The sequence below is a fragment of the Moschus berezovskii genome, chromosome 3, assembly GCF_049115385.1.
Source record: "Moschus berezovskii isolate FMDL1 chromosome 3, NW_MosBer_1.0, whole genome shotgun sequence".
Lineage (NCBI taxonomy): Eukaryota > Metazoa > Chordata > Mammalia > Artiodactyla > Moschidae > Moschus > Moschus berezovskii.
In genome coordinates, this window is record NC_142462.1 from 91,715,013 (window position 1) to 91,738,844 (window position 23,832).

Sequence of the window (23,832 nt, forward strand, 5' to 3'; positions counted from 1 at the left end):
TAGGTCATCCATGGGTCTGTGTTTTCCTTTTGTTTAACACACTTTTTTCCTCCTTGATGTTTAGTCATTTGGTCCTGTCTTGTGGCACACCTGGTAGTTTTTTTTTAATTGAATTCTTAGTACTGTAAGTGAAGAATTGTAGAAGCCCACTAGTCCTGGGTGTTCATTGGAGGGACTGATGCTAAAGCTGAAACTCCAATACTTTGGCCACCTCATGCGACGAGTTGACTCACTGGAAAAGACTCTGATGCTGGGAGGAATTGGGGGCAGGAGGAGACGGGGATGACAGAGAATGAGATGGCTGAATGACATCACCGACTCGATGGACATGAGTGAGTGAACTCCGGGAGTTGGTGATGGACAGGGAGGCCTAGTGTGCTGTGATTCATGGGGTCACAAAGAGTTGGACACGACTGAGCGACTGAACTGAATAGTATTCTTTCTCTAAGAATGGTAACCCACTCCGGTACTCTTGCCTGGAGAATCCCAAGGGTGGAGGAGCCTGGTAGGCTATAGTCCATGGGGTTGCTAAGAGTTGGACACGCCTGAGCGACTTCACTTTCACTTTTCACTTTCATGCACTGGAGAAGGAAATGGCAACCCACTCCAGTGTCTTGCCTGGAGAATCCCAGGGACAGAGGAGCCTGTTGGGCTGCCGTCTATGGGGTCGCACAGAGTTGGCCACGACTGAAGCGACTTAGCAGCAGCAGCTAAGGAGCCACCTTACTGGACAGATAGGTTGGGGGTTGTGTACCTTCCTCCAGGCAGGGGATGAATTGAGGCAAAGCTGGACAGAAGTTTTGGGAAGCTCTTTGTGTTTGTGTCCTGGGGACCAGGAGTCCCAAATGAGAGGCTTTGGTAGTCACCAGGACCTCATCTCATTTTCTTCCTAACATGTCAAGGCAGTGAGTTTGCATTTTTGAGGCAAGTTTTTTTGTCTCCTGCCTTCTGTGGTTTTGGAAATTAGCAGTTGTCTTTTGGGGAAAAGTGGCTGTGTAACAGACTCCCTTCTTTGCCTCTCTCTTCCACTGGGTATTACCCCATCAAACTTCCAGTTCCCACAAGTACCAGAAAGTGAAAGTGTTAGTCACTCAGGTCTTACCAGACTCTTTACAACTCCATGGACTGCAGCCCGCCAGGCTCTTCTATCCATGAAATTCTGAAGGCAAGAATACTGGAGTGGGATCTTCCTGGTCCAGGGCTTGAACCTAGGTCTCCTGCATTGCAGGCAGATTCTTTACTATCTGAGCCACCAAGAAAGCCCAGAAGGTTTGCTGTTTTCCACACTTCTAGGTGTGGCCATCTTTCCAGGCAGAGAGTCTCAGCCTCCTTTTGATAAATGCCTCCAGGAAGAAAATGACTGTAGAATTCCAGCTGGCCTCTCTGGTTTCTCCACTACCTTGGAATCACAGTTCTAGTTCAGACTGCTTCAGCAGCCCTTTAATTGATGCTTTAGACTGCTATTGCTCTATATTTCATTAAACATTCCTAGGTATTCTGGGTGGGACCATTGATGTACCTCAAACTACCCAAATGTTAGCTGGAAGGTGAAGGCCACACAGTTATTTTTGAAGGAAATGATGAGTAAACTGTTTTTGTGGACTAGTTTGGCCAGTTTTATTCTACCATAGTTGTCACTATATGTATACTTCCTTCTCTTTGTATATTGATCCAGTAAAATAAATATTTTTCTGAATCATTATCATAATTTTTATAACTAATCTTGATTTATTAATTCCTGGCCTTTATAGACAGTCTAGATTCTGAACTTTGTAACTCTGAAGTCTAAGGATGTCTTATGATGCTATATCAACAGTGAAATTGAACATCTAAAGTTAGTAATAACATGTATAAAAGATTAAGAACATTTTAATGCATAAGTAGGTTTATTCAGATGAGAGTCAACAGTGCATATTCTAACATAAACTAAGTAATAATATCCATTCATGGTTTCTCAGTTATTTTAAATTAATATTAAAATATTTTTATCTGAAGAGTAAGTATGTACTTTGCTTTATATAAAGTTTCTGATTTTCTTTCATTTTAATGTTTATAATTTTTCTAAGTAAAATGGGATATTCTCAAATCTGACAAAAATGCTTGCAATCTTGAAATACAGAATTTGTGTCTTTTGGAAGTTTATTGTATTCCTGTCTCATTGCTATGTTTTATGTCCATGAGGGCACATTGACAAGGTCTTTGCCTGTGCACCTTTTATTGGCTTTTGTCCGAATAGTGGGACAGACAGTTTTGTATTTTCTTGATATGCTGAAGTTGATTACTGTTAACAGAAGGTGTCTGTAGTCCTCTTTCCAGCTTTCAGGTTTATTCTGCCACTGAAGTTGTAGCAGTTGATAGGCCAGTTGGAAAAATGAAACATGAGAATCTTAACCCTTAGCTGTAGTTGTGGTTGTTGACAGTCATTGAGGGAACCACCTCTGGTTCCGCCTTATAACGTGTGTTTTGAGCCTTTGACTCTTTCAAATATGTCCTTGAGGGCTGTCATCTCTGTTTTCCATGCAGGAAGAAGAGAGTGAAGAGGAGCCCAAACTGAAGTACGAAAGGCTCTCCAATGGGGTAACTGAAATCCTTCAGAAGGATGCTGCTAGCTGCATGACGGTCCATGACAAGGTAAGGTGGCCTGTAGCGGATGCTTCTGTAACTCGTTTCTGCTGTATGTTTGCTGATACTTTGAGGTCTGGTGCTTTGGGTGGTGGATTTTTACGGTAATTGTGTCTCCCTGCCACTCTTCCTCTCTTCTTTCTCACCACTGAAAAACTGAAACAACAACCAGAGACATTATATCAGTGTATTTGTACACACACACACACACACACCACCCATGGCCACAGTGTATCAAATAGAAGAGGATGATGGTTGTGAAAGATCTGTAGCAAGTGATTCTCAGAAACTCTGGCACTTGATTCCTCAGATCTTATATAGTAGAGTAGGAAAATGTTAAGATGAGCAATATTCTGGAGCTCATTGCTTTTGTAAGAGTAGAAGAGATTACATTGGAGGCCTTAGGAATCAATGGAAAGGCCCCAAATTATTTTTTATGTATTTTATGAATGAATAAATATATTCCACATCTCAGTCTTCATTGTAGAAAAGCCCCCCACCAACTTTTTGAGTCCAGACTAAGTACTATACAAGACCCTTATCCCATTATAGACCAAAACAATCCAGGACATAATTGGAATATTAGACGCAAGGCATTCTGATCATTGCTCCCTTTTCCGCATGAGCCCTACGTGAGGCTTGGTACCTCCACTGAAGGCAGGCACCTGGCTCTGATCCATCTCCTGGCTTTATCCCCTTGTTACCAGCAGTATTGCCTCATCTGTCTCCTTGCCTCTTCCCAGTTCCCCTTTATTACAGATTTCATTCTGTTGTAAATAGATTCCTGCTTTCAGCATGCCAGCAGGACCTGTGTTTTCTCTCTTGTTTTTCCAGAACCCTCTCCTTCAGCCCTGTTTCATCTCTCTACCCCTAAGGCCACATTCTGGAGGCTTTATGTCCGTCCCTGGAACTTGAAGATATTTTGGGCAACTCTCTAAATCTTTTTATCCTTCAGGCTTTTGTGTTCATCTTCCCACTAACCGTGTTTTGTGACTTGATGGAGCCCTGATCTCTAATCCATTCTTTTTCTTTTCTGTCTGTGTCAAGTGGTCAGCCATTCTAACTTAAGTTTACCGGAAGATTCAGTTCTCTAATGGCCCTGCTCTCAAGGACGCCCCCCACCCCCCGCCACCCACCTCAACCCCACTGTCCCAGCTGAACTCTCAGCTTAAAGTCAGTGCTTTATCAACAAGGTCACCTGCCATGTGCTGGTACACCTTGTGTGTGAGGTGTACATGTCACTTAAAGGGTTGATACTTATTTGTCCTTCATCAGCTCCTTCATTCCCAATCCGCCTTTTTGGCCACCATCCCTTCACTCTCAGACAATGATGTCATTTCTGTTTCTTTAAGAAAATGGAAGCTATCACGCATGATCAGCCTCAATTTCTGACTGTTTGCCCAGCTCATCCTTCCCCTCCCGCTTATGGTCCTTTTTGGCCACATCTGTTGTTCACTTCATTTCATCCCTTCTGTCCTAGTGATCCATGCTGTATCATGGAACAGACATATTTCTAGCCCCACGTAACCACTGATCGACTTTCTGATTCTGTAAATGAGCCCATTTTTGATATTTCATGCTTTTGTTATTGTATAGTCACTGAGTCATGTATGACTTTTTGTGACCCCATAGACTGTAGCACGCCAGGCTCCTCTGTCCTTCACTGTCTCCCAGAGTCTGCTCAAATTCATGTCCATTGAGTCAGTGATGCTTTCTAACCATCTCATCCTCTGCCGCCCCTTCTCCTTTTGTCTTTAGTCTTTCCCAGCATCAGGATCTTTTTCCAATGAGTCTGCTCTTCACATCAGATGGCCAAAGTATTGGAGCTTCAGGTTCAGCATCCCAGTCCTTCCAGTGAAGGACTTTCAGTGAAGAGTATTCACTATACAGTGAAGAATATTTAGGGTTGATTTCCATTAGTATTGAGTGGTTTGATCTCCTTGTTGTCCAAAGGACTCTCAAGAGTCTTCTTCAGCACCACAGTTCAAAAGCATCAATTCTTGTGAGCTGGTAGCTCAGTCAGTAAAGAATCCATCTGCACTGCAGGAGATCTGAGTTCAATCCCTGCTAGAGAAGATCCTGTGGAGAAGGAAATGGCAACCTACTCCAGTATTCTTGCCTAGAAAATTCCATGGACAGAGGAGCCTGGTGGGCTACAGTCCATGGATTTGCAAGAGTTGGACATGATAGTGATTAAGCCACGTCCTTCTTTATGGTCCAGCTCTCACATCCGTACATGACTACTGGGAAAACCATAACTTTGATTATACAAGAACTTTTTCATCAAAGTGATGTCTTTCCTTTTTAATATGCTGTCTAGGTTTGTCATAACTTTCCTTCAAAAGAGCAAGTGTCTTTTAATTTCATGGCTGCCGTCACCATCTGCGGTTATTTTGGGGCCTAGGAAAGTAAAATATGTCACCACTTCCACTTTTTCCCCTTCTTTTGCTATGAAGTGATGATATTGGATACTGTGATCTTAGATTTTTCAGTGTTGAGTTTTAAGCCTGCTTTTCAATCTACTCTTTTCACCCTCATCAAGAGGCTCCTTAGTTCCTCTTCACTTTCTGTCATTAGAGTGGTATCATATGCATAACTGAGGTTACTGATATTTCTCCCAGCAATCTTGATTGCAACTTGTGATTCATTCAGCCCGGCATTTCGCATGGTGTACCCTGCATATGAGTTAAATAAGCAGGGTGACAATATAGAACCTTGACATGCTCCTTTCCGAGTTTTGAACCAGTCCATTGTTCCATGTCCGATTCTAACTGTTGCTTCTTGACCCACATACAGGTTTCTCAGGCAGGTACGATGGTCTGGTATTCCCGTCTCTTGAAGAATTTTCCACAGTTTTTTGTGATCCACACAAAGACTGGGGGGCTTATCTTCCATTGTCATATCTTTTTGCTTTTTCATGCTGTTCATGGGGTTCTTGAGGCAAGAATACTGGGGTGGGTTGCGATTTCCTCCTCCAGTGGACCACGCTTTGTCAGAACTCTTCCCTATGACCCATCCATCTTCTGTGGCCCTGCACAGTGTGGCTCATAGCTTCATTAAGTTATACAAGTCCCTTCACCATGATAAGGCTGTGATCCATGAAGTGGAGATCAGTTCAGTTGAGTTCAGTCACTCTGTTGTGTCTGATTCTTTGCGACCTCCTGGCTGCAGCACACCAGGCTTCCCTGTCCATCACCAACTCCTGGAGCTTGCTCAAACTTACCTTCATCCAGTCAGTGATGCTATCCAACCATCTCATCCTCTGTCATCCCCTTCTCCTTCTGCCTTCAATCTTGCCCAGCATCAGGGTCTTTTCCAGTGAGTCAGCTCTTCGCATCCGGTGGCCAAAGTATTGGAGCTTCAACTTCAACAGTCCTTCCAGTGAATATTCAGGACTGATTTCCTTTAGGATTGACTGGTTGGATATCCTTTCAGTCCAAGGGACCTACAAGATTCTTCTCCAACACCACAGTTCAAAAGCATCAATTCTTTGGCGCTCAGCTTTCTTTATGGTCGAACTCTCACATCCATACATGACTACTGGAAAAGCCATAGCTTTAACTAGATGGACCTTTGTCAGCAAAGTAATGTCTGCTTTTTAATACACTGTTGAAGTTTTTCATACCTTTTCTTCCAAGAAGCCAGTGCCTTTTAATTTAATGGCTACAGTTACCATCTGCAGTGATTTTGGAGTCTAAGAAAATAAAGTCTGTCACTGTTTCCATTGTTTCCCCATCTATTTGCCATGGACTGATGAGACAGTATGCCGTGATCTTCGTATCTTGAATGCTGAGTTTCAAGCCAGCTTTTTCACTCTTTCACTTTCATCAAGAGGCTCTTTAGTTCTTCGTCATTTTCTGCCATAAGGATGGTGTCATCTGCATATCTGAGGTTATTGATATTTCTCCCAGCAATCTTGATTCCAGCTTGTGCTTCCTCCAGGGCAGCATTTCTCATGATGTACTCTGCATATAAGTTAAATAACCAGGGTGACAGTATACAGCCTTGACGTACTCCTTTTCCTATTTGGAACCAGTCTGTTGTTCCATGTCCAGTTTTAACTGTTGCTTCCTGATCTGCATACAGGTTTCTCAAGAGGCAGGTCAGGTGGTCTGGTATGCCCATCTCTTTCAGAATTTTCCACAGTTTATTGTGATCCACACAGTCAAAGGCTTTGGCATAGTCAATAAAGCAGAAATAGATGTTTTTCTGGAACTCTCTTGCTTTCTCCATGATCCAGTGGATGTTGGCAATTTGATCTCTGGTTCCTCTGCCTTTTCTAAAATCAGCTTGAACATCTGGAAGTTCACGGTTCACGTATTACTGAAGCCTGATTTGGAGTATTTTAAGCATTACTTTACTAGCGTAAAGTAGAGGTACTAGTGTATATCTTATTTTTTATTATTATTATTTTATTTGCTTTTAACTCTTTGCCACCTAGTTGGCAGAATGCTCTGTGGAAAATATCATGTAACTCAGGTCTGATTTTCCTCATCTGCTAAAGTCTGAGCTCCTTCATGTTGTATTTATGGCTCTCTGAGATCTTGCCTCCTTGTGTATTGGCCCGATGTCTGAACACTTTTCTGCCACAAGTGTAGTGCTCTGGCAGCAACCACGGGCTCTTCTTACAACATCTCTTCTGCCTGAATTCTAGTCTGAAGTCACCTGCTTGAATCCATATCCATCCTGAGGCAAGGAGCTTTTAGTTCAGGCATTTGTCATTTCTACCCTGAACTAGTGAAAGTGCCATGAACCAAACTGTTTTCCTTCAAATTTGATTTCACCCTAATCCATTTATAACATTTTCTACTGAAATAATCTTCCAGGAATTCAGACCTGATTGTCTACTCCTCCATCGTGGGATTCTGTATTGGCTTCCTCGTGTCTTTATGATTTGGACACCCCTGCCTACCAGCCCCCCCCACCAACTTTGCTACCTTTCATTCTTCCATAATTATTCAGAAGCCTTCTATTAACCAACCTTGTCAGTCTCATTATCTGCATCCTCCCCCAGATGCTTCTACCATATAAAACTACATTTAATTTTTTGACTTGGTCTTGCTTTTTCTGTGACCACATGCCTTTGTGCAAATTGTATCCTCTGCTGCCTCAAATGGTCTTTACCACAGGCTTTCCCTCTTTGCCTTGGTGTCTGCTGTCTAGCTTCTCCTTCAAAGTTGACCCTTGAACAACATGGGTTTAGACTGGTTCAGTCCACTTATACACAGATTTTTTTTTCAAAATAGTAAATACTGAGTCCCTGGTTGGTTGAATGTGAGGTTGTGGAACCCCTGATCTGAAGGAACCATGGATCTGTAGGACCAACTATAGTTACATACAGATTCTCGACTGTAGGACGGGTTGTTGCCCCTACACATGCTCCCCTCTACCACTGTTTAAAGACCAACTATCTCCTGTTGAAAGAAATCTGGGTATAAGTGGATCCTTCCTGTTCAAACCTGTGTTGTTCAAGAGTCAACTGTACTTGCATTTTAAGGATACTCTTTAAATTTAATTTTAATCAATTTTTTATGTCTGTCATTGTACCTTCATCCTTTTACGTCATACTTGCTTATTGTCTAACCATATTGTAGGTGTTTTGTGTGTGTGCTGAATAAACCACAAAATGGGTGAAAAGGAGAACAAAGTTCCTCTTCAGAGATCAAGTTTCATTAACACCATACTTAGTCCAACTTGCCAAGGAGCCTGACGGTGGAAACTGTAATCAGATGTACACCTGGGGTGAATTCATGTCAATGTATGGCAAAACCAACCAATATAATATTGTCAAATAAAAAAAATAAATTAAAAATAAAAAGAGAATATGCACACTATTTTTTTTTTTTTAATATGGACCATTCTTTAAAGTGTTTATGAATTTGTTACAATACTGCTTCTGTTTTACGTTTTGATTTTTTGACCCCAAGGCATGTGGGATCTTAACTCCCTGACCAGGGATCAAACCCATACCTCCAGCATTGAAAGGTTCAGTCTTAACTACTGGACCACTAGGGAAGTCCTGAGTACATGTACTCTTGGTCTGAGTGTCTCTATTTACCAGGTTTCTGATCCAGTTGAGGGTAGTTGAGCTCTTAATTCCTACTCTAGCTCTTCTGTTCATTGACTGTCTCTGGGGAAGTCACACAGACACTCAGAACTTATTTCCTCATGTTTAATTGTAGGGACTCTCTGCTCTAGTGCTTTGAATACTGTGAAGCACTAGGTGAAACATAGATATTATTCTATGGCTGACCACATGTGAAACGTGCTGCTGCTTGTTTCTTTTGTAGTCCTAAAGACTGCTTATTACTTCTTCTGCTTGTTTACTTAACAGAAAGTCTACTTATTCAAAGTGAAAGCACTTATGTTAGCGGATGCTTCAGAAGGATCGGATGCCCAAATGATAGTTTATGGGTCAGGTTTCTGTGTTTAAATCTGAAAGGGGCTAATTAAGTTTATTCTTTGCCCATGCCGGATTTTAAGTTCTCTTGGGTTAAAAGGAAAAAATAAAATTCAGTAGTTACAAAAGTGCAAAGCTTTTCATGTCTGGAAGGAGGATCATATTTAAAAGATTTATATTGTTTGTGATTTGTGGCCAATTATGCATTTTTTAACCTGTATTTCAAATAGTCAAAATCACTAGCAAATGAAATAATAAAACATTAATAGCTTTCAATGTTTAAATTTTTAAAGAACTGTACAATTGCCATATCAAATTTGATTGTTTTAAGAGCCCATAGTTATTTCTTTCTAAAAGAAAGCAACAATAGTTTGTCTAATCCAAAGGATGAAATGTTTTTCTAAGCAGAAATTAGCTTGTTATCAAAACCGGTCCATTTTTTCCCCCAGAGATCTGCTAAAGTAATTATAGTTTTAGGTTGAAAGTGTAACATTAAAATAATTATTTTATATTTCCTATCTTAAACATCAAACAAAAGAAATTAGTGATTTTGAAAAAAAAAGAAGTGGGGGGAAAGAATTCCCGTTTGGATAAAGTACTCTGCATGGAACCTTTAAAATTTTGATAAAATATAATTGGAAGTTCAAGAGTGGCCTTCAAAGAGGTATCAGAGAGTGACCCAGTATTAAAATATTTTAAGGATCCAAGCCCATTAGTTTTTAGCAAACTATCAATAAATACAGTATTATGAGGAGAGTCAGTACCATCAAGCACTTGGGTGTAGTGTGCTTTAAAACCTGTTCTTGGACCACAGATGCCCCAGAATGAAGTATTGTTTGTGCGTAGCTAGTGTTATGTTGTGTTTTTCTCTTCAGATATTGTCGGAGTGTCGCTACAGAGAAAAAATCACACTCCTCTGAGTCCTCTATTTCTGATTAGAATGTTCTTTTGCTTGGGAGGAAACAGCCCTGTTTGGTTTAAATATTAAGGCTCCTCTCCCCACAGAGTTACCTCTTTCCCCTTCTCTTTCCAGGGCCCCGGCATCCTGTTTTCACCAGGCCCACTGTCTGCCCTGGATGAGTAATCGGCCTGGCACCTGGTGCATTCAGGCAGGCCTGTGCAGCGGAATCGTCACACCTAGTTATGTCTGCACACCTGATGTTTTATTAACCAGTATTGATTTTTTACCCGGGGGACTTTTTTTTTTTTTCTTTCTGAAAAAAGGCAACCTTGCAGGAGTGAAAGGCATTGCAGGGGCTGAATTTCTAATGAACCCCTTCTTTCCCTTTTTGTGACTCTTTAATGTGGCTTCATATTTTAAGCACCTGATCTGAAATTTCATTTTCAGCAATTCCATTTCAAGAAATCCTTTTAAATCTTGACTTTCCGTAAGGTTATTTTTTCAAGATGGTGCTGCTCGACTGAAATGCTCAGTAGTGCCTGTAAATCTGAGCATTTTGTTCTAGGTTGTGATGAGGCAGGCTCACATGCAATGAAATACAGAGAATTTGGAACTATTTGAGGACTGCTTAGAGAAATTAAAGGCAAGAGAAATCTCATGTCTTATTTCAGGTAGTTCCTAAAGTTTCTTCTCATTTCTTTAGGGTTAGTTCAAAGAATTAAGTAGCTGTGGGAGTTATGAACTAGTGTTTTGTGTCATACTATGAATATGTAGCTCAGCAGTTATTGTGTGACAGAAAAGGATTTTTTTGTTTTTTGCATTCGAAAATGAACATTGACAATATCATTTAGTGAGGTGTTCTAATGATGATAGTATAAGTACATTGGAGTTTTTTCATCTCTCACTGTGGCACAGATTTTCCTTTCTACAGAAGAATACTTTTTTTTGTGTGTGCATGTCTGTGTGTGTGTTTTTTGAACTTAAATGATAGCACAGATTTACACATTTGCCATAAATGAAGGGGAGTTTCTTAATCATTCTCTTCAGACTCTGAGTTCAGCCATAGGTTGATCGTGCTTTCACAAATACCTTTTAATTTGCTGCCTCAGTCCATCAGGCATTGTGTACAGACCGCATGCACACCATTAGTTGTCAGCAGATGGGAGTCCTCATGAGTCATTCTGACAGCTAGCTTGCACGATCACAATAAAGTAGGCCCTGTTCTGCGATTTCCTTGAAGCTGGAAACAAGCCTTCTCGAAGGAATGTGTATCTTCCACGGCATTGCAGATCACTTACGCATTAAGTGTCTTGACTTGGCAGATGGTTTAATTGCTAATTGTATGGATGGTCCATTAAGAAACTGACCCCTCTACCCCTCTGTTCTTCTTACAGTTCTTGGCACTGGGCACACATTATGGCAAGGTTTATTTACTTGATGTCCAGGGGAACATCACTCAGAAGTTTGATGTAGTAAGTATCCAGTATAAAATAACATGTGAACTGAATTTCATGCTAAAATTTGTGCTTTGGAATATTTGTTTTAGCCATTTGTTTTAAGAACATAAAGAAAGGGTCATTATCAGTTAAATCAAGAGTGCTAAGAGTTCTACTCTGAACTTTATAGCCCATGTTAAAAATTTTAAAGGTGAACTTACAAAGAGAGAGTTCTATTTATAGGTATACACATACACACATTATGTATTTTCATTGGTATCTTCTATATAAAATCCTTTTAAAAATGTATTTTTTATGAATCTGTTTAATTATAGATCTTTAGGTAATTGTAGCCATCTATTTGGCTTTAAATGGAGCATTTAAAATATCCCTATGTGTGTTCATTTTAAATTGTAACAATGTGGGATGTCTAGGTGGATTGCTTTTAAAAGAAAAAGTATTACTTTTATTGGTGATTCATGGTGCTGATTTACATAGCCAGGGGGTGGGCGTTGTGGAATCCTTGAAGTGTGAAGCCCCTCATTTGATGACTAATGTCAGTTGTAAGAACATGTACCATCATCTTCTCCAGATGCCAAATGTAATTGAAAATTGATTGATCACCTTGCTGGTTCAGTTTATCTCTTCTAAATATATAAAGCTAATATTTTATGTGAATGTTTTGAGGGTTGAACTCTAGGGAATTATATTGATTGAAGGAGAAGAGCCAGGTGTTTTTATTTCTCTAACTGTGATTTGGAATCACCAGGATGAAAGCAGTGTTGAATTTGAAGCTTCATTTTGGTGTTTAAGATGGGCCTTGAAAGTATCAAGTGTCCAAGGCTGTGAGAATGTGAACCTTTGCGATCAAAAAGGTGATCATTTTAGGGAGCAGATATTCCTTTTGTGAAGAAAGACTCAGCACTTGTTGAAAGATTCATCATAAGGAATTGGTGTAGTTTACAAAGGTTTCTAAAGCTGACACATTGTATATGAAAGGTTTCAGGGTGCTTTGTTTTGCTTTAAGAAAAAAGAACCATAAATAATGAAGGAATCCTTGGAAATTTTGGAATAGTCCAGGGAGAGAAATATGCACTCTAATCACTGATCCCATCAGGTAAATGGTGGGTTCTTGTTTTACTTCAGCATCCCTTTTAAGACAAGAGGAATATACCTTTATTTTTTGTTTGGCCACACCACACAGCATTCGGGGTCTTAGTTCCCCAACCAGGAATCGAACCTGTGCTCCCTGCATTGAAAGTTCAGGGTCTTAACCACTGGACCACCAGAGAAGTCCAAGGGGGATATACTGTAGACCTTTTCTCTTCTCCCTACTTGACGCTGGATATCCATTTTGATGATTTAACAAAGATTTGGTCTTTCCATTGTTGTTGTTTAGTCGCCCAGACATATGGTAGAGGACCTAGCCTCTTTGTGACCGCATGGACTGCAGCACGCCAGGCCTCTCTGTCCCTCACCATCTCCTGAAGTTTGCCCATGTTCATGTCCATTGCGTCAGTGATGCCATCCAGCCATCTCATCCTCTGACACCCTCTGTTCTTTCTGCCCTCAATCTTTCCCAGCATCTTTTCCAGTGAGTCAGCTGTTCACATCAGATGACCAGAATACTGGAGTTTCAGCTTCAGCATCAGTTCTTCCAGTGAGTATTCAGGATTGATTTCCCTTCAGATTGATGTCCTTGCTGTGCAAGGGACTCTCAGGAGTCTTCTCCAGCACTACAATTCGAAGGCATCAGTTCTTTGGTGCTGTGCCTTCTTCACGGTCCAGCTCTCAAAACTGTATGTGACCACTGGGAACACCATAGCCTTTACTACACAGACCTTTGTCAGCAGAGTAATGTCTCTGCTTTTCAACACACTGTCTAGGTTTGTCATAGCTTTCCTGCCAAGAATCAAACGTCTTCTGATTTCATGGCTACAGTCACCATCTGCAGTGATTTTAAAGCCCAAGAAGAGGAAACCTGTCTCTACTTCCACAATTTCCCCTTCTATTGGCCGTGTAGTAATGGGGCCAGATGCCATGATCTTAGGTTTTTTTAACATTTAGTCTTAAGCCAGCTCTTTCATTCTCCTCCTTCACCTTCATCAAGAGGCTCTTTAGTTTCTCTTCACTTTCTGCCATTAGAGTGGTACTATCTGCATGTCTGAGGTTGTTGATGTTTCTCGCGTGTATTTTGATCCCAGCTTGTAACTCATCCAGCCTGGCATTTCTCATGATGTGCTCAGCATATAGGTTAAGCAAACTGGGTGACAGCAGACAGCCCTGTGGCACTCCTTTCTCCATCCTAAACCAATCAGTTGTTCCATACAGGGTTCTAACTGCTGCTTCTTGACCCACATGCAGGTTTCTCATCCATTAAAACATGAGCTGGTGCTGGGCAGAGCTCTCTTCACTTTGAAGAAAAAGCTTACTTGGATGCTGTCTTAAATTTCCAGCTCCAGTTTAATGATTCTGTTAACACTCTGCTTCTAAGTAAGTCTTTTAAATATTGTATAGAAACTGCTTGACTCCTCAGGTTCACGAGACAGACACTGCTGGTTTCATGGCCAAAAGAGAAACCAGGAGAAACACTGTGGGAGTTTATTCATGTTTTCCTTCCTTCCTTCCTTCATGCAGTCCTCATGTCTACTCCCTGTCAGCCTTCAGCTTTATCTTCTCTGATGTTAGTTTTATGTCAGGTATATTCTACATCCTTTTCCAGGTAATTCCTGGTTCTCTGTATTCAGTCTTGCCCATATGGCATCTTTGAAATTTAAGTGCTTTATAGCTTGCACTTATTTTTTGGTAGGAGAGGAAGATGGTTTGGTGCTCTTTTTGTTTGTTTACCTGACACTAGAGTTTAAGAGTCTGCTGTAGAGTTTTTCATGAGGCCCTGAGTCTGCATGAACCATTACTGTATTAGGTATATGACTTTGAGGTGACAAATTTCAGAATGGCATATTTTGAAAGGGGCCTTAATCTTTACCTTCTTATCTCAGATGAGTTTTCTGCTTTGTTATTTTATTTTCCCATTTCTGATGATGTGGTTGCTTGAGGGTGGGGGGGCTCTGTATCAGTGCTCTTGAAAAAGCATTCGATTCTAAAAACACCATTATGGCTTTAATTTGCAGATTTTCTTTGCAGTGATTGCCATATTCAGTCAAGAACTTTTTTCTTCATTTGAAATGCAGCAAGAATGAAACAAGTATTAAAAAAATTAGTGAATTACTTCTAGGTGAAACTAAACAAATTAAAATTAGATAAAATAATACCTTACACTTGCATAACACTTTTTTTGTTTTCTCAAGAACTGTCTCTTTAACCCATTCATTGTATTTATAGGTTTTCATTGAAGTAACAAAGCAGTATTCACAATTCTCATTTATTAATAGGATTTTGTTTGGCAGAGGTGGGGACGTAGAAGAATCTTTGCTTTTAAAAGATTTCCCAAATGATTCTGCTATTTGTATTGGAATAGAGTCATTACATTAGGTGCTGTATAACTTTACTTTAAATGTATTTGATAAAAAAGAAGGAATAACTAAACAAATCATTCTGCATGTTGCAAGTGATTTGCTTTCACATTAATATTTCAGGAGAAATACTGATTAGCAGATTAACTCTACAAAAGCCAAGAGATGGCTTATTAATGACTTAGTAATTCTGCTCCTAAGTACACATTCAAGAAAACTGAATGCAGTGCCTATTTCCCCCCAAATATATATGTGTAGAAGAATGTTAATAGGTTAATTTGTAATAACTCCAAATTAGAAACAACCCAAATGTTCGTCCATAATAGAATGGATAAACCAATGATGGTATATTCTCAGTGATTAAAGAGAAGAAACTATTGCAACATGCAGCAACATGAATCAGTTTTACTGTCTTATTGTTGAACCAAAGAAACCAGACACAAACGTGTTCTTGTTGCATGATTCCGTTTATGATGATCAAGGGAAGGCAAAAATCACACTATGGTGATAGAAGTCAGATTATGATTTGACCTGGGAGAGAGCACAGGTAGAATCTTCTGAAGTATTAACAATTGTCTCTATCTTGGTGTGTACATGTGTAAAAATCACTGAACCACACATCTGAGATTTGTGCACTTTATTCTGTGTGAGTTATACCTCAGTAACGTGCACACACACCTACAGAAATACCTCCACACGTGTATGTCTCTCTAACCTTGAGCAGTGCTCAAATTATCCTCTACCTGTTGAAGCAACCTTTTCCTCTACTTGTTTCTAAATACCAGTACCTAAGTTGGTATCTTGTTCAGAGATCTTTATATAAATGAATCACACCACTGAGATTTTTCTTACACTGTATATTCTTCTATCAGTACATGAAAAGGTTGATAGAGAGGAGCCTGTGCTTCCCATCCATCTATGACTCTTCTTTGTTGATCAAAAGTGAAAACCACCAGGGTAATGGTTTATTTTGCATGTTGATGTTGAGATTTCAATACATCTGAAAGGATACTCATTAAAATGCTTTAGCCACACATGTGTTTTTTAAAGATTTTATCCCTAGGAATAACTTTATATTCAGATTGAATTGATAAAGTTCAATTTTACTTAACTCACAGAATAAAAATTAAAATAGGCCTAGCTTCTCAGGTAAAGGGCTCAAGTTGCTTAGAAAATTGCCTGCTTAAATATGGATCAGATCATATTCTCCTGAGTAAAGGCTGTCTTAATTGCTTACACAGTGTGTGACATATGACTTCACAATCCTTAGAGAATCTCAAATTCCTTTTAAGTTCCCACATGGTGTCCATACCCATATGATGTCATTAATCATAGTAGTTACTTTCTCTTCAATAGCCTTCTTAACTATATTAATTTGTTGTTGCTGTTGTTCAGTCTCTCAGTCATATCCAACTGTTTGCAACCCCATGGACTGCAGCACACCAGGCTTTCCTGTCCTTCACTGTCTCCCAGAGCTTGCTCAGACTCATGTCCATTGGGTCGGTGATGCCATCCAACCATCTCATCCTCTGTCGTCCCCTTCTCCTCCTGCCTTCAGTCTTTCCCAGCATCAGGGTCTTTTCCAATGAGTCGACTCTATGTGTCAGCTGGTCACAGTATTGGAGCTTCAGTTTCAGCATCAGTCCTTCCAATGAATATTCAGGGTTGATTTCCTTTATGATTGACTGGTTTGATCTCCTTGCTGTCCAAGGGACTCTCAAGAGTCTTCTCGAACACCACAGTTCAATTAGGAATACTATGAAATGAGCAAATTATTAATTAGGAATACTTACTTTGAAGCAATGAGCAAACTATTTTTGGAGCCTTATTTCATGTGTTTTAAATCTTTATTCTTCTAAGTGTGCCAGATGGAGAGCAAGGAACTCCACTGACCAAGCAAATCTCTGCTCTTTATCTTTAGGTGTTTTCTTTGTTAAAAATAGGAAATGCAGAGGTTTGGCTCTCCTGGCGCCATGGTAGGAGACATTAGTTAAGTACCTCTAAAATGGATGGTTGCAAAAAGAAAGGGATTGGAAGGCAAAGTAAAATTGAAAAGCCTTACTGGGAAATTTATAAAGTTTATCTCTTGAAGAAGTGGGCTCTGTTCCTGTTTTTTTTGTTGTTTTGAATTGTTTTGAAGTGGAGTTGATTTACAACGTTGTTTTTCAGGTGTACAGCAAAGCAATTCAGTTACACCACACTCACATATATATGTGTATATATTTCTTTTTTACATTCTTTCCCATTATAGGTTGTTACAATATATTGAGTATAATTTCCAGAGCTGTATAGTAGGTCCTTTTCTGTTATCTATTATGTATATATATAAATAGACACACACATATCCATATAGTAGTGTGTCTGTTTAAATCCCAAACTCCTAATTTATCACTCCTGGCCCCTTTGGTAACTGTGTTTCTTTTCTGTGTCTGTGAGTCTATTTCTCTTTCTTAAGTAAGTTCATTTGTATCATTTTCTTTTTTTAGATTCCTGCATACAAGTGGTATATGATTTGTTTTTCTCTGGTTTACATCACTTAGTATGATAATCTATAGGTCTATGTATGTTGCTGCCAACGGCATTATTCTATTCCTTACTGCTAATTTTTTGATCACATGAAATTAAAAACCTCGATTTCTGTGAAAACTAGCTCACACTACAGTAACTTAACACCCCCCTAAGAGGTCTAAGCAGCCAAGACCGTTGTCATATGGCCGAAACCTATGTTTCTAGTATCAGTTTTAGTTTCTTTCCTCCCTAGTCATTGTGATCTACTCACTGTCTTCTGGGTATTGACTTGGATATGTTTGTTCTAACCTTTTAATCACATATTCCAAGGAAGTCCTTCTTCCATTAAGTCCCATTCTTTATGTGATGTGCGTGTCCTGAAGTGTCCTCTCCTTCAAACTCCTGAAGTATTGCTGTTTCATTTGAAGTGTTAATACCTCATCGTGTCAATTCCAGCTTCATATTTCACACTCAAGTTTTTGGAGGGTGGGGGCCATGTCTCCTGCAATACTTCTCCCCTCTCTCGTCTCCGGGGATTTTTGGTACCCAGTAAACATACGGGCTGATAATATTGTCTTGAAACATACCCATGAAACTGGTCCTTTTTCTGTCATTATTTAGCGTCTCAGGAGCGCCTCTGAGTCAGATCTCCACTCTATTGTGTATTATTCAACCCTCACCTTCCCATTGGATTTGTAATTAGGAATTTTTATATTGCTATCAGAATGTTAACTCCTACTTATGGAAAATAAGCTTGTCATTCAGTGATTCTTGGCAAGTTTTTAAGATATACTCAGACTTTTCCTAGTTGCTGTGGGGAATTCATACAGTCAATAAAGTGTAGAAGCTGAGGAGACTTTAGGGATCATTCTAGATATAAAAGGTGCCAAGACCAGATGCTGCAGGGGAACTGGACTCGAGCTGCTTTGTTTCTCTGTTCACTGCTCACGTACTCTTCTGCTCTGCTCTTCTGATTCATTATAGGTTTTCCTCACATATCTAAGACATTTTCCTCCCCTGAGGTTTAAAACGATATTTTTTTGTGACTGGATCCTGCCTGGGAGTGAGGGACCATGGTCTGATTTCTCAGGGCTTTGGGACTCAGTCATCTTTGGATTGCATTTCTAGCTCTCTTTGGTTTAGAGGAATTCATCTATATTATAAATCAGCTCCTGTTTTCTTTTTTTTGGGTATTGCTATATAAATGTTGTTTGTAGGCTCACCCATCTTTATATTTACATTTCAGCAAAAGAAATGATTATCTTCTTTCTTCTTGTTTTCTTGGCCAACATAATCCTGAAAATTGAGTGTTCCCTTAAACTTCCCTTCTTAGATTGCATCTTTAGTATTCAAAACCACATCTTTTATTTTTTCCATGGTTTAATCATCTCGTTCTCTTCTGGAATATCTAGTACTTTTGTCAAAGTTTATTTGTATCTGTGTTGAGGTCATTCCATCCAGAAAATGTGTTTCCTGAGGCAGTTTCTCTAATTTATCTTTGCATCCTTAGTGGTCAGCATACAAGCTGGTGATTGTGAGAAATTGATGAAACCTGGCTGTACCAATAGTTCTGTGTCTGTAAAGTCTCATGTGTCTGCACCATATTCCAGATAATCAAGGTTTTACACCTTCCTGTTCTTATTCTCCATCAAGATAATTGTGGGGCTTCGCTGGTGGTCCAGAGGCTAGTAAGACTCTGTGCTCCCAGGGCTGCTGCTAACTGCTGCTGCTAAGTCACTTCAGTCGTGTCCGACTCTGTGTGACCCCATAGACGGAAGCCCACCAGGCTCCCCTGTCCCTGGGATTCTCCAGGCAAGAACACTGGAGTGGGTTGCCATTTCCTTCTCCAATGTGTGAAAGTGAAAAGTGAAAGTGAAGTCGCTCAGTCGTGTCCGACCCTTAGCGACCCCACGGACTGCAGCCCACCAGGCTCCTCCATCCATGGGATTTTCTAGGCAATAGTACTGGAGTGGCTTGCCATTGCCTTCTCTGGCTCCCAGTGAAGGGTGTATGAATTGGATACCTGGTCTCAGTGAATGAGATCCTGCATGTTGCGACTAAGACCTGGAGTGGGCAAATAAATAAGATATTAAGAAAGATAATTGTGTGTACATTAAGGGGAGTCATATGGGCATGATCATCTCTTTGAGAGTAAATGCAAATCCCAGGCATTCATTATTATCCTGAAGAACCCAGCTCTTTGAGGCTCACTCATAGTGTATCCACGATAGTGTGGGGTGATGATTCTTTAAAAGAACCTTCGGAGCAGATCTAAAAACATAAACCATCTATCCCTGAACAAAGATAACCCTGCTCTACTGTTGGCCATAGGGTACTTCTTTATCAACCTGAAGCATATCCCATCCATAGTGTACAATTCCAGATGCGGCATCTTTATTTGGCAAAGTCAGAACAGTAAAAGGATCATGAACAGTGTGGAGACTTAGAGGAGGAGTGTTCAAGTTTGTACATGTGTGGAAGTGAAAATTGAGGTGAATCTTGAAGGATGAGCATTTCTTGATGGTTGGAGTGGATCTAGACAGAGTATTGCATGAAATACACCTATGAAACAGGGGATAGGGAATGTTGGTCATAGACCTAATCTGCACATACGTTTTGTTCTTCCTCCAGTAGCTGGAATACAAAGGACTGGAGAGGAAAGAATGGATCATGAGATGCAATGAGAGCGAATTAGGCAGGAGCTTTGCCAGAAGGATGGAAGGAAAAACAAAAGAAGTGTTTCCCTGAGTATATTCGTGGGCTTTGAGTTTGGAGTGTTGAAGGAAGTGAGTGAAACCCCAACAGTGATGGGAAACTGGGTGTCCTGAACCAGAAGACTTTATATATGGAAACGAGAGTCTGTGTATACAGTTTAATAACAAATAATTTATACCTTTGAAGGCAAAAGGAGAAGAGGGTGGCACAGGGTGAGATGGTTAAATAGCATCACTGACTCTGGGCGTGAATTTGAGCAACCTCTAGGAGATGGTGAAGGACAGGAAAGCCTGGCGTGCTACAGTCCATGGAGTCTCAAAGAGTTGGGCACGACTTAGCAACTGAACAAGAACAGCAATAACAGTGTATGCTTTGAGTTTGTTTTGTTCATAATAGACTTTTGGTCTCTGGAAACCCTGAAAAAGCATGTTTCAAAATAAGGGTGTATTACTTCTTCCTTAAACACGGTCTGTTTTTCTATTTTAATTGTTTTGTTTTTTAAATTGAGATATAGTTCATTTACAATGTTGTGTTAGTTTCAGATGTACTGACTGCAAAGTGATTCAATTGCACACACACATGCATATATATATATGTATATGTATACAGTCTTTTTCATGTTCTTTTCATTATGGTTTATCACAGAATACTGAATATAGTTCCCTGTGCTATACCATAGGAATTATATATAGTTGGTGTTGTACTTTATGTATAGTAGTGTGTATATGTTAATCCTAAGAATTGCTTTGCTTTATGAGCCTTCTCTAAAAATTATTTCTTTGGCTATAATTACCAAGTTTTTTGCATTTGACAAAACCATGATGTGTATCATAAATGGAAACTTAAAGGATATTTTGTTCATCTAAGACATGAAATTCTTCTATAGTTTCCTTATCATTTAGTTGTTTAGTACTTAGTTTGTATCTCTAGTAATAAGAAATCCATTACTTGTACAGGCAGCTATTAGCTCTTTGCACTTTAGCTTTTTTTAGTTTAATTGATAGAAATGATGCATACTATACACTTCTTCAGTTCAGTTCAGTTCAGTTGCTCAGTTGTGTCTGACTTTTTGCGACCCCATGGACTGCAGCACTCCAGGCCTCCCTGTCTATCACCAACTCCTGGAGTCTACCCAAACTCATGTCCATTGAGTCAGTGATACCATCCAACCATCTCATCCTCTGTTGTCCCCTTCTCCTCCTGCTCTCAATCTTTCTGAGCATCAGGGTCTTTTCAAATGAGTCAGCTCTTCTCATCAAGTGGCCAAAGTATTGGAGTTTCAGCTTCAACGTCAGTCCCTCCAGTGAACACTCAGGACTAATCTCCTTTAGGATGGACTGGTTGGATCTCCTTGCAGTCCAGGGGTCTCTCAAGAGTCTTCTCCAACACCACAGTTCGAAAACATCAATTCTTCAGCGCTCAGCTTTCTTTATGGTCCAACTCTCACATCCATACATAACTACTGGAAAAATCATAGCTTTGACTAGATGGACCTTTGTTGGCAAAGTAATGTCTATGCTTTTTAATATGCTATCTATGTTGGTCATAACTTTCCTTCCAAGGAGTAAGTGTCTTTTAATTTCATGGCTGCAGTCAATCTGCAGTGATTTTGGAGCCCAGAAAAATAAAGTCAGCCACTGTTTCCACTGTTTCCCCATCTATTTGCCATGAAGTGATGGGACCGGATGCCATGATCTTAGTTTTCTGAATGTTGAGCTTTAAACCAATTTTTTCACTCTCCTCTTTCACTTTCATCAAGAGACTCTTTAGTTCTTCCTCACTTTCTGCCGTAATGGTGGTGTCATCTGCATATCTGAGGTTATTGATATTTCTCCCACTTCGTAGAATGGCTAAAATTACACTTCAGGACTGACCATACCAAATCTTGATGAGGGTGTAAAGAAAGTGAAACTCATCCAGTGCTGGTGAAAACATCAAAAGATGTGACCACTTTGCAAAACAGTATGATGGTTTTATAAAACGTTAAACACGCACTTACTCTATGATCCAGTTATTTCAGGAAATGAAAACATATGCTAATCTGAAGACTTGTGCATGACTATTCATATAATTTTTTGTTTATAATATCTCTAAAGTGAGTCTGTATGTCCAGACATACAGATAAACAGAATGCCCTTCCAGGGCCTAAAAGGGGGCTCTTGTCTAACTTTCGGAATTGAATTGTCCAAGGAGACATGTGTGCTGAGAATTCAAGAGACTTCATTGGAGAGGGGTGCCTGGGCAGAGAGCAGGAGGGTAAGGGAACCCAGGAGGACTACTCTGTCATATGGCGCACAGTCTCTGGTTTTATGGTGATGGGATTAGTTACCAGATTGTCTGTGGCCAGTCATTCTGACGCAGGGCCCTTCCTGGTGGTGCACCCGTTGCTCAGCCAACATGGATGCCAAACGAGAAGAATTCTGGTAGGTGGTAGGACACGTGGCGTCTCCTTTGACCTTTCCGAATCCTTCCAGTTGGTGGTGACTTTTTAGTTCCATGTTCCTTACCAGGACTTCCTGTCATAAAGTAACTCATGCAGTGGTTACTATGGTTCCTGGCCAGGATGGGTGATTTCAGTCAGCATGTTTCCCCTAACAGTATGGTGAGATTATAAAGGTAGTATAGAAACCTAAATGTCCATCAAAAGAGGAATGGATAAGAAGATGTGATACATATATACAACGGAATATTACTTAGTCATAAGAAGAACAACATAATGCCACTTGCAGTGAATGGATAGATCTAGAGATTATCATACTAAGTGAAGTAAATTAGAGAAAGACAAACATCATATGATATTGCTTATATGTGGAATCTAAAATAAGTGGCAGAAATGAACTTATTTACAAAACAAGCATAAAGTCATGAATATAGAAAACAAACTTACAGTTATCAGGGGAGGGGAAGCAGGCAGGGAGAGATAAATTGGGAGACTGGGATTGACATGTATACTTGTTTAGCTGCCAAGTTGTGTCTGATTCCTTTGTGAGCCCGTGGAGCCTGCCAGGCTCCTCTCTCGATGGGATTTCATAGGCAAGAATAATTGAGTGTGTTGCCATTTCCTTCTCCAGGGGATCTTCATGACCCAGGGATTGAACCCATGTTTCCTGCATTGGCATGTGGATTTTTTACCACTGAACCACCAGGAAAGCCTGAAAATCCACTGCTATATATAAAATAGATAAGGACCTACTGCCTGAAAATCCACTACTATATATAAAATAGATAAGGACCTACTGTGTATAGCCCAGGGAACTATGTACCCAATAATCTGTAATGACCTATATGGGAAAAGTATCTATAAAAGAGTGAATATTTGTATGACTGATATACTTTGCTGTACAATAGGAACAAATGCAGCATTATAAATCAAATATGTTATGAAATTTTAAAAATATGTAAAAATCTCAAAAGAAAAGTGTCTTTAAGAAACTTTCAGGGTGGTACATTCATTATAGTGATTGTGGCAAAGATTTCACTAGTATATATTTATGTCACAACTTTGTCAAATTTAAATATATACAGTTTGCTGTATGTCAGTTACATCTCAGTAAAGCTGTTTTTTTAAAAATAAAAATGGCAAATTATAGAAAGAATAACATGTTTACAGTGGTGTTATCTACACTTCAAAACGTTAGGTGTGTCTATGTAACTGTTGGGTATTCTTCAAGGTGCTTGATAGTATAAGCGACACCATACAGAGTGGGATCTAAATTATCTTATTTTGGGCTTCTTTGGCCTTTCTTTAGGTTTTGAGTCAAAGGGGAAAATTAAGAG

General features: G+C 39.8%; 1 protein-coding gene across 2 annotated transcripts in view; it reads left to right on the forward strand.

Annotated features, from left to right (window-relative positions):
- Nucleotides 1-23,832, forward strand: part of VPS41 (VPS41 subunit of HOPS complex) — a 200,167-nt gene that overhangs the window by 36,432 nt on the left and 139,903 nt on the right. For both annotated transcript variants that reach the window (XM_055421159.2, XM_055421160.2), the window contains exons 3-4: nt 2,524-2,631; nt 11,318-11,395. In XM_055421159.2, the coding sequence (XP_055277134.1) occupies nt 2,524-2,631; nt 11,318-11,395 (186 nt within the window). The remainder of the gene's footprint in view (nt 1-2,523; nt 2,632-11,317; nt 11,396-23,832) is intronic.